We start from the raw sequence: 11,236 nt of genomic DNA, 5'->3' as shown, positions 1-11,236 counted from the left end.
CGGTCGACTCTGAGGATCCCCGTGGGGGGGGGGCATGGGGCGGGAGGAGAGAGGGGTAATAAAACGAGCCACGGACGGTAGGGGCCGGGGAGGGGGAAGGGAAATACTGGCTGTCAAAGCCAAGTCGGGAAGCCCTGTGCCGACGGGCAAAGTTGCAAAGAGGAGGATCATACGGTGATGATGTTGATGGTGATGATGATGTGTTGATGTCACGCCAGGGGTGCACACCGATCCTGACTCCTTAGTGGGAAAGGAGGAGGTAGCGGAAGGAAGGAGATGAATCTTGCACACACACATATACATACATACATACATACATAAGAGTAATTTCGTACTTCGGCCCAGCCGTCCAGAACCTATCAAAGAGAAACGACGGCAAAGCTGACCCAAATGGACCACCTCAAGAGAGAGGAGGCGAGAGAAGCAAAAAGAGCCCTAGTTGGTTCCCGGGGTCTCCGCTTCCCCCCGGGGACCCCAAAACACATACACACAAACACACACACCTTTCCCCCCTCCCCTTTTTCCTCTCCTTCCTCTCCCTCCCTCCCCTTTTTCCTCTCCTTCCTCTCCCTCCCTCCCCTTTTTCCTCTCCTTCCTCTCCCTCCCCACCCCAAAACTGTTCCCTCTAAATCCAAATGACTCACCTTGTAATCCGGGAATATCTGGCTGAACTTGTCAATCACAACCGCCAACAACCCAGGTGCCGTACTACCAACCGCCAGTACGACAAGCGTGATGCTGCCAATGAGGTAGGAGGAGAAGAAGCCCCAGTCACCGGGCAGCTGGCCAGCAAGTACGGCAAGGATGCTGGTGGACGCTGCGGATAAGCGTGTGTGTGTGCGTGTGTTTGGGGTTTGGCAGGGGTTGGATGTGGGGGCGGGGAGGGAACGGGCAAGGGGAGAACCCGGTGAGACGAATCAATGACGGTGACTAAAACACACATCAGAGAGAGACGGATAGAGTGTGGGGTGAGGGGGCGGGGGTGAGGGGGAAAGACGGGAAAGACAAACCCCACCACTGATGCGGCAAGGAAAGACTGCTGCTGCGGCGGCGGATGTGAAGAAAGCATAACATGTGTGTGTATGGGGGGGGGGTTAAGGAGGCATGGATGAATGCTTTACTTATACGGCTTATACGGCAAAACTGAATGAAGACTTTTTTCACGAGCGTCGTCCGCCCCTTACGCTCGTGTCCCGACGTGCTGTAACTACGAAGGGGAGAACCCGCGAAGGGCTCCTCCTCCTCCACACAACCTCCCCCCGCAACCCAATACCTCGTCACCTCGGCACACCTCAGCTACAACCTCCCAAACCCACACGCACGCAAAAACAAACACGGCTAGGTTTGAAATTCGGTTTTCGTTTTTGTTGCTTCTCCCTCGAGGGCCCTCGCGAGAACGTTACGAATCATACAAACTCCAAGAAGGGAGAGTTTCTTCGGCGGCGCACCCCAAACCCACACTTACTCACCAACAACGGAGAAGAGGAATGCGGCGTCGTTGCGTACGGAAGGTACGGCGATCTTGTCGGGGTTCTTGATGCCCACCTGCAGCCGCCGTACAAGATCCCCAGATGCCCACAACCCCGCACATACATGGAACATCGTAAACAGCTAGCAGCCAAGCAGCGAAGGGTTTAGCCATGGATGGACCTATCCAATCTATCCAGTCAGGCAGAAAGACAAACATACATACATTAAGTTTTCCAAACCTGCACCCACACAAAATGCAGGAAGGGAAGGAGAAGGAAAACACAAAACACGTATCCAGGATTGCACATACATACACACATTACATACATACATACGTACGCGTGTACCTGTCGCAGCTCCCCAACAAACACGTTGCGGCGGCGCAAGGCGTCAGATACCGCCGAGCCCCACTTGGCGGCTACTCCCGCTGTACGGAGCTGCTCGTACGAATCCAGTACGGGACCGCTGAACTCCACACGCTGTCAAGCGGATTTAGAGTTTCATGATTTGCGGGGGATTGGTGGGGGAGGGAACGGGGAGGTGGGGCACGGGCCGTGAGGGTGGGGGGTAGGGAACAGGGAAACAGGGAACAGTAGGGGAGAATATGATAAGGTTTGGGTTCACATAGGGAAGATGAAAAGAAGTGCGATACCCGGGACGGTCGAGAGGAGAGGGGAGCGGGAACTGGACTCGTTGTGTTAGTTAGTTAGTTGTTTGAGGTTGCCAGGATGGACAGCCGATGCCCGCGGCAGTTGCGCGGGTGAAGGGGGAGTAGAGAGGGGGGTTAGAGGGGAAAAGACGAACCATGAGTGACTGAAGCTGCTGCCAAGGAAAGAGTGCTGCGGCAGATGTGGGGTGGGGGACGTGCGAAGAGGCGGAAGTGGAGGGTTTGGACGGGTAGGTGGGAGGGTGAAGGGTCTGCTGACAGGCGGTGGTAGGGGAGGTGTTAAGGCTTTGGCCATCGCCCTAGAGTGGCTTGTTTGGCGTTGCATTGCGGGTGTGGCTAAGGTGCTCTGGACCGGCAAGATGAGCAATCAAGTCAATTTTTTCACCTTCACGTGTGCGAAGATAATCCCTATTGTTAGCTATTGCACATCGTTTTGCAGTCTATACTGAGCAATGACTTCGTTTGGATTGTTTGTGGGAGCGGTTCGTTTGGATTCAGTTCATCTAAGCAAACGTTTGGATACGCACCATGGCCGCGGGTGCTCGCCGCAGGTTGTCACATGCAGTGTCCAGGTCTGCAAATAGCGTCCGCGCATCGGTCGTCGTTCCGGTGCTGCTACTTGTGGTGCTGGCCTCAGCCCGTATCCGCAAGTGAGCGTTAGGGCGCGCTGGAAGAAAAGACGATCTACTTACAACCCTATTCACCTGGCAAACGCCCTGACCCACGATAACATGTTTCAAATTTATCATGTTTGGACACCGTGAAGCTTGCTTGCTGCAAAGCTGAATTCCTTCCGTATCGGCAATACAGACAATCCTAAGAGAATAGAAACGACGATGAAGTCTGATGCCCATGTGCTGTAAAGGGCATCCTTGACTATGTCAGAATTACACGGTATCGTACGCTTCCATGCTGTGGACTGTCTCCCTCTACAGGCTAGCGCTCAATTTGTGCCCAACATGACATATCTAAACTAAATCACGAGGTAGCGTTGCGTGTTTGGTAGCCTGTGATTCGAGGAGTTAACAGTATTTCGTGCCAAGGTTGTAAATGCGCGGCGACGTTGAAAATCCCGAGCATCATTTCAGGCCACGGCGTAGAGAGCTGACCGACGAGGAAATGGAGGCCAGCTTCAGCGAACGGGGAATGTTTGATGAGCTGGAGTTCCTCGCAAGGACGCCGGAATTGAGGCGTGCGTGGGACCGCGTGCGAACAGCCGCAATCCGTGGCGCAGCCGCTGGCGTTCTTATCAAAGGCGGCCTTCACACGCTGACCTTCGCGATGTACCTGCTTTCGCGAATCCGCGGCAAGGGGCGGCAACGCGTGACGACATTTTCGGATGCCCTCCGCGACACCGTGCTCCACACATGCTTCTTGGCGGCCCTCGGCTCATCCTACACAGCAGTGGATGAAGGCATAGCCCTCATTTTCGGGAAAGCCAGGTCAGGACAGTCACTTCGCGAAGCCTAACGGTTTGTCGTCCGGTTCCGCTAAACCAAAGAGCTAAAAGCGGTTCACGTGCCGTGCTGGGCGCACACAAGCACGGCCTATAAGACGCCGCCATACTATATTATTTGACCAAGGGTAATATCTCTTGGTGAACATATTCCTCTATTCCCTCCCTTCTTGTCAACGCTCGGCCGACATCCATGGCCAAAGCTCTAGAACGCGAATGAAAAGCTCCCACCACCCCTCTCTCCCGGTCTCCCTCCTTTCAAAATAAACCCCCGAATCAACCAGCCCGGGCTCTGTCTTGGCCCCGGCTTTTCAACCCACATCATCACACCATACATACACGCCAACTTTACAATACAAACATACAAGCCCATATGTATCATAGTTAATAAACATTCAAACTCTTTGTGTGTCTATATTTACGTATTGTATGTAGCACTCAGCGGTGGCGAGCTCTGGTGGCCGGTCTCATCGCGGGGCAGTCCCTGCGCATGACCGGGTGAGTGGCTCAACTAGAAGCGGTGAAAGGTGGGAAGGTGGGAGAGGAGAAGGAGGAGGAACTCCGGGGAATTATACGCGCAAGGTCAGGGAAACATTTGCCGACGAAGAGGCGGGTGACGGGAGAGGAGTGAGTGAGTGGGATGGAGGTGGCGGAGAGAGAGTATGTGTGTGGAGGGGGCCCGGGGAGAATTGCTCGAGTGTCGCACGAAGAAGGCGGCCGTGTGTGTGTGTGTGAGGGAGAGAGAGAGAGAAAGAGAAAGAGAAAGAAAGAAAAAAAGAAAGGGGGCTTAGGGTTGGAAGGTGGGGGAGTTCAACGTATTGTACGGAGGGAAGCGACAGCGACATTTTTTGCAGCAAAACATGTGATAACATGTGATAAATGTTCTCGTTGATTTTCGTTGGAGCACCTTGTTCTGGGAGCGCCTTGCCCCTAACCCCGCGAATCAAGGCAGTAATGGGGCGCGAGGGTGCGTAGGTGGGTGTGGCCGGTGCGGGAAAGTGTATTGGAATGGGCCACCAGAGTGGGAGTGCGTGTCTTCGGGGGGTCGGCGACGGCGCTGCAGTTGCTGATGTCCAGTTGCAATGCCCACCCCCACTGCACACCCCCAACCCCAACCCCACTGCACACCCGGCCTCATCCATCTGGCCGCTCCTTTCCACGAACCCCCAAAACTCACCACCTTTTTTTCCGTACGACAGATCCAATCAGCGACATTACAGCTTGGCGACGTACATCCTGCTGCGGGGCCTTACGTTGCTGGTGCGTACGGGCAACAAACCCAGGTGGGTCCGTTGTATGTATGTATGCATGTATGTGCGTTTCGGGTTTTTGAATGGATGGATGGTGATGGAAACGGTGGGTAGAAGGGGAGGTGGGAGTGTTGCATGTGTGTGTGTGTAGAATATGTATAAAAAAGAGGCAAAGGAGAAGTTTTGGTCAGCATGCCGGAGGACCAGGGTCAGGATCGGGAGATGATATATGTCCGTGATGAATAAATGATTATACTGCCGTACCATGAATGACATTCCAACGGTTATTAACGATTTTTGTTAACAAAAGGTACGGGGCCGCCGGGTTGGAAGATTCGGAAGGGATGTTAAGTTTTTGGAGGAGGAGGCCCCAAACCGGCCAGCACTACTTTTTCCACGAAGTCCAGGCTTTTCATACAAAATAGCTGCTTGATCATCATGGTGTGCGAATTAATATCACTACTGTGACTACTACATTATTTGTGTGCGTTTTTTCATTACAGGAAATTCGTGACAAAGAGTTTCTCGAATGTTAAATAATATATTTTGGGTTTAGGGTTTCTCTTCCCGGTGCTTTTCCCCCACCCACCCACAAACACACCTCGCCTACCCCCCCACCCACGTGGTTCGTTTTTCCCCCCACCCACGGTGTACCTCCCGCCACCGCGCGCAGCGCCTCCCCCTCGCTCCGTGCGTTGCTGCGTCCCACCCGCCTGCAACACGGCGACACGCTGTTGATGTGTTTGGCGGCGAGTCAGATTCTGTACTCCTTCATCATGGCGCCGTCCTCCCTGCCGCCTGCATACGTGCGGTTCATTTCGAGGATGGGGGGAAAGGACGTGGCGGTGTGGGCGGCGATGAGGGTGAGTGGGGAAGCTGGGAAGGGGTGAAGGGGGGGTTGGGAAGGGGTGAAGGGGGGGATGAGTGCGGCGCGGGAGAATGCGGTAGGAGGTATGCGGATAATTTAATCAACCTTTTCACCCTTTTAAAGTAAAGTTTAAAGCCGATTGTCTTTTAGCAATTAACTTCGGGAAAGCTAATTTCCACGCAGGACATATTCAATTATGTTCTCGTACCGGCTTTAACACCCTTGTCCTTTGACACCTGTAATAATCGTAAATTTTTTAAAAAATTTATATTAAAATTTAAAATACATCCCCAAATGCCTTTTCATGTTTACAGTCGCAAGAGCAACCACGCTAACCCTGAACCCTTCCAAACACGCAAAACACGCTCACACGCGCACAGGAACACGCGCTCCGCAACTCTTTGGGGTTAGCGCCTGGTCCTCTCCGGGCGCTGCGGGGAACCCCCCTGGACTATCTAAATGCTCGTCCAGGCCGACTGCGTCGTACACCCTGCGAGTTTTTTCATCCTGGTCAGAGTTGTACGACCCACGCAGTGGGTGTGTTGCCTCAGGTGGGGCCCCCGGGGCTTTCCGGAACCGCTCGAGTGACACGTTTTTTTGTGTGTTTTGTACGTTTCTGTGTTTGTATGTATGTATGTATGTATGTATGTTTGCATGGTGACTATCCGAGAGGTTTCTGCGTAATTATTGTCGTACAGTTCAACAAAAAGGGACAGAGATGAGCAGTGACTAACCGTACACGGGTTCGTGGCCACCGGGGGCCACGGCAAGCCCCCCCTCCGTTCCCCCGCAGTCCAGCCGTCGCGTCGTACATCCTCTTTAAAATGCTCCTCTCCATCGCAACGACTGACATATTGCTGCGTCCTTTGCCGTACATCTATTGCTCCACTGGATGCACGGCGGTGGTGACGTCACTGGATGGTGGTGAAGGCGTACGGCACTTCGCTAGCCGTGTACGTGCCGTTCTACCTCGTATCATCCATTCTCGTCCACCGTACGGCACTACTGGCTCGGCCGAAGGAGCTGCTTCCCAAAATTGCGCTTGCCGTACTCCGCTCATCCGCTTTTCTATCGGCCTATATTGCGGCAGCATTTGCGGGTAATAATAATAATAATAAGGCCCATTGGTATTTGGGATATTATTGGGTAGTTAATTCAGTTCATTTGAGGGATTACGGTTTTAGTGCCGAATCGTGACGAATCAAACGAACATTCGCATAAATAGCAATCACGACGTACGGAATTGTACGACACACACCAAATGTACGACATGCAGATCTTACCCTTTCGTTTTGTGTAGTATCTTTTAAATATCACTCCGCTGTGGGCCATGGTCCTGTGGTAATCCTCCTGTGGGCATGGTCCTACTGCCCTCCTGTTAACAGTCCGCGGCTAACTCACAGATCACCGAATGTACGACACATACAAGGAAATCCACGGGCATGCAAACCCGTGCCGTGATCTCCCGCAGGCGCGTGTGCCGGGTTTTGCGTGTCGGGCGTCAACACGGGTGCCGTGATCGCTGCCAGCGTATGGGCCGGGGGGCTGGCTACACTGCTGGAGAAGAAGAGCAGGAGGATGGAACTGGCCATGTACTGCGCGGCGCGAGCGCTGGAGGCATTCATACGGTGAGCGAGCGGTTGGGGTTGGGACGGGGGGGGAGAGGGAAGGGGAAGGGGAGGAGAAGGGAGGGGAAGGGAAGGGGAAGGGAGGAAGGCAGACAAACCACGAAAACGAGTGAAGCTGGTGCGAAGGAGGGGAGCGGAAGGAATGTAGGATGAAGTGAAACGTCCTCGGGGGGATGAATGTTGTGTTTTCATCCTCCTAGCTGTTGGCGTTTCGAACTCTTATGTGCGTGTTTGTGTGTTGCGGCATTTCTTAAATCCACAGCTTTCACAGAGGTCATACATACATCACACACCTCATCGTTATCCGGGTTTTTTTTTACCCATTTGCATTTTTATTCAGATGTTGCTGGATTTGGAGCTCGGACGGGGGCAGCAGTAGCAGCAGTAGCGCCGCCGCAACCCCCGTCCTCCCCGGGGGCCCCGGGCGCCGTCGTCCTGTTGGGTCGGGCGGCCTACACCCGCCTCCACTCTCCCCAGCCGCTTTCCGGGGATTGCAGCAGCACGGACACCGGCCGCTGGGCCCCCGGCGGGCAACGCCGCAGGCTCCAGCGGTGTCGGCGGTCTCCGTCTCGATGTGCTGATGTTCAGTTTGGGTTGTGGGGCCATCATGCACTGCTACAGCGACTCCAGGGGGGAACACCGGGATGTGTTTCGCTCAAAGTACCTGAACGTTCTGGACTTCATTTTTGGAAATGAGGGTGGGTCGGTGTAATTTGCAAGCGTGGCGCAACCTCACCCCACCCTCCCCCCACGCCGGTGCGGTTTGTCTTCCTACCCTCGCCCCACGCCGGGGGTGAGGGTGGTAGTGGGGGGAGGTGTGGTGTGGTGTTGTACATGTGGGCGCGGAAAAGTCTGATTTATAACTCGATGTTACCACTACCGCCCCCACTACCCCCCCCCCCCAAACCTCCCGCTGGTACTCACGGCAATACACCGGTACACCACCAGTAATTTTGGCGGCTGGACGCAACCTCCCCCTCCCCTTCTCGTTCGTGGTTGGTCTCAGCTTCACTCGTTCGTGCTTCGTCTTTCCCCTCCCCCTCCCTCCCAACCCATCCCCCTCCCTCCCCATCCCCCTCCCCATCCCCCTCCCCCCTCCCTCCCCATCCCCCTCCCCCTCCCCCCCCTCCCCCTCCCCCCCCTCCCCATCCCTCCCCCTCCCCCTCCCCCTCCCCCTCCCCCGCCCCCATAGGTGTTCAGCAGGGCAGTATTTCCCACGTACCCACCAATTTGGAAATCATGTTCACAGTGGGTCGCCGTCTGCGGACCATGACGTCATCGCGGGGGGTGCTGTACAGCGGCGACCACTCCGCCTCCTTCGCCACGGCGTCGGTGTCGCCGCTCACCCAGTCCGCGGCGCAGTCCCTGGGGGAGGGGCTCGGCCAGCGGGGGGGCTGTCCCGCTGCCGGGATTGGCGGCGGCGGCGAGGGTGAGGGTGAGGGGGTTGGCTTCGCCGTCACCGGCGGACACATCCACCACGGCGGGCATGGCTACAGCCGATACCTGAAGCGGCAGCAGCAGCAGTTGCTGCTACAGCAGCAGCACCAGCAGCAGGGTTGTTGGTCTGGGAAGGGAAGAGATGTCGTGCGTGGTGGTGGCAGTAGTAGCGGGAGTGGTCTGGTTCTGGAGCGGGGCGCAGGAGGCGGAAGTGGAGAAGCGCCGCAGAGACGGTTGTGCAGCTCTTTGCTGTCGGGCTCGGAGGCTGCGGAGGCGGATTGTAGGGGGCCGGGGGCGTCGTACGGCTGCAACGGAGCGGCGATGGCGGCGGCAGCGTCTGCGGCTGCGGGAATGGTGGTAAGGGAGGCGGCGGCCCGGCTTGAAGGGGAGCAGCAGCAGCAGCAGCTGCAACAACGACAACAACAGCGGCAGCGGCATTTGGTGGGAGGGGCAGGTACGGAAGCGGCGGCCGGGGCAGCAACGGGAAAAAGCGCTGGCGGCAGCGGCAGCCCGAGTAGCAGTGAGTGGGAGGACGTCTGGACCGCGACGGCAGGCTCCTCCCCAAGCGCAGACGGCGCGGCGCCGCCGCCGCTGGCGGCCGCCGCAGCCGCCGCGGCTGGATCCCTTACCCGCACCTCATCCGCCCCATTGGCCGGCGACGATACCGTCGTACATAACAGCCCCTTTGCGGTGGCGGCGGCGGCGGCGAAGCCCCTGGCGGGAGTAGCAGCGGCGGCGGCGCCGCCGCCAAGGACTCTTGGTTGGGCGGCCAGGTTGGTGGCGGATGCGTTTCACCGGGCTACTGGCGGCGGCGCCACGGCCGCCCCTTCACCGTCAGGTGACGCGCCCGTCGCCGGTGCGGACGTCACGGCGGCGGCGGTGGCAAGGCCGTCACAGCCTCATGCGGAGAGCGGCGGCGGCGGTGGCGGTGGCGGCGGCGGCGGCGGCATCTGGGGCGGTGTAGGCCGGCGCTGTAGCATGCGACGGATCAGCACTGCTCCCCACGGTCTGCAGCACTCCGCCAAAGCCATGCTACTGCTCTCGGATCCAACTTCAGAGCACTGCGGCCGCGGCCGTAGCAGCTACAAGGAGCTACAGCGGCTGAGCGCTGGCGGCGGCGGCGGCGGTGGCGGCGGCGACGCTCTGGCGGCAGCGGCCGCTGCTGCTGACAACGATGTCGCATCGCCAGCGTCGATGTCCTCGTCACCCGGTGCCGCTGAGACTGCTGCTGCGGCGGCGGCGGCGGCGGCGCCGTTGCCGCTGCCCCGCGCCAGCATTCCGTACAATGGCTCTGAGCCGTCGTCGCCGTCCGGACGCCATGTGGCGCCGCCGTCGCGGGCGCGGCCGGTGCCCGTACCCAACGCCAGTAGCCGTACGCCGGCGTTTCGGCCCCGCATGCCCTTTGCCAGCGGCGGCGGTGGCGGCCGCAGCATCGCTGGCGGGGGCGGCGCCGGCGCCGACGCCGCTGCTTCCGTACCGCCGCTGGCGCCCCGCTCCCTACCCACCGGCGGTGGCAGCTTGAGCTCTAGCCTCAACCGCCTTTCCGGCGGCTTCAACGGCCGTCTCGTACATTGGGGCACCCCTTCAACCAACAACCACTTCCTCAACGCTCAACCATGTCCCCGCCAGTTCGACAGCGGCAAGCGCAGCGGTGGCGGTGCCGTCGCAGCGAAGGGCCACGGCGAGTCCGTGACTGGGCCCGGGTATGGCGCCGCTGCCGCCGCCGCCGCCGCCGGCGGCAGCGGTGGCAGCGGCGGCGGCGGCGGCGGCAGCGCCTTAACATTTGAACTTAACGGTGCGCTGAGTCACCCCAGTCCAGTACCCAAGACGCCAATATGGCCCCGGATGAGTCTGGATTCTCAGGTGACGGAGGCGACGGAGACGTCGACGGCGGCGGCAGCGGCGGCATGCTCTGCGCCGGCGGCAGGCGGGGGAGTGCTGGCGGCGGCGGGGGCAGCGGAAGCGTTGGCTCTCGCTGTCCCGCATACGGATTGAAGAGGCGGCTGACCGGAAAGGCTTTCATGTCCGGATGTGCCCGGGCCGGGGACGAGGTGTAACGTGTTAGATAGAGCGATAGGTATAGTAGACATTTTCTTCTATTAAATTAAAAAGTTGCATTTAAATGGATTTGGGAGGGAATTTGCTTTTTTGGGGTATTTAATGAAAGTGCGGGTGGTCTCAATGGCGATGGCGATGGCGATGGAGTGAGTGTCAGTGCCCCCTGGAGGATTGGAAGGAAGGATGTTGGTCCCGGGTGTGTGCGTGTGTGTGTGTCTGTGTGCGTATGTGTGTGCGTATATGTGTGCGTTCGTGTCTTCTAGGAGGCAAGCTCATCCTGAATGTATATTTCGTGTGTGTATGTATGTATGTATGTATGTATGTATGTATGTATGTATACATGCTTGTTTGTGTTGTACGTTCGTTTATGCCTGATTTTTGTTTGCGTGCCTGTTTCTATGA

General features: G+C 57.6%; 2 protein-coding genes across 2 annotated transcripts in view; one reads left to right on the top strand and one right to left on the bottom strand.

Annotated features, from left to right (window-relative positions):
- Positions 1-2,963, bottom strand: part of VOLCADRAFT_105755 (uncharacterized protein) — a 4,597-nt gene extending 1,634 nt beyond the window's left edge. Inside the window, exons 1-4 of the mRNA XM_002952900.1 lie at positions 2,665-2,963; positions 1,818-1,949; positions 1,470-1,545; positions 644-817 (exon numbers count right to left, since the gene is read on the bottom strand). Coding sequence (XP_002952946.1) covers positions 644-817; positions 1,470-1,545; positions 1,818-1,949; positions 2,665-2,886 — 604 coding nt within the window. The 5' untranslated portion in view covers positions 2,887-2,963. The remainder of the gene's footprint in view (positions 1-643; positions 818-1,469; positions 1,546-1,817; positions 1,950-2,664) is intronic.
- A 293-nt stretch (positions 2,964-3,256) lies between these two features.
- VOLCADRAFT_93706 (uncharacterized protein) lies at positions 3,257-10,771 on the top strand (the record flags this gene model as incomplete). Its single annotated transcript, XM_002952993.1, has 9 exons — positions 3,257-3,579; positions 4,029-4,091; positions 4,793-4,876; positions 5,517-5,706; positions 6,183-6,262; positions 6,505-6,635; positions 7,183-7,339; positions 7,817-8,037; positions 8,532-10,771. The coding sequence occupies 9 exons, from the start codon at positions 3,257-3,259 to the stop codon at positions 10,769-10,771; spliced, it is 3,489 nt and encodes a 1,162-aa protein (XP_002953039.1).
- Positions 10,772-11,236: the final 465 nt, after the last annotated feature.

Source organism: Volvox carteri (genome assembly GCF_000143455.1).
Source record: "Volvox carteri f. nagariensis unplaced genomic scaffold VOLCAscaffold_33, whole genome shotgun sequence".
Taxonomy (NCBI): Eukaryota; Viridiplantae; Chlorophyta; class Chlorophyceae; order Chlamydomonadales; family Volvocaceae; genus Volvox; species Volvox carteri.
Note: the sequence above shows the minus strand (reverse complement) of the source record. Positions and strands in the feature narration are given on the sequence as shown.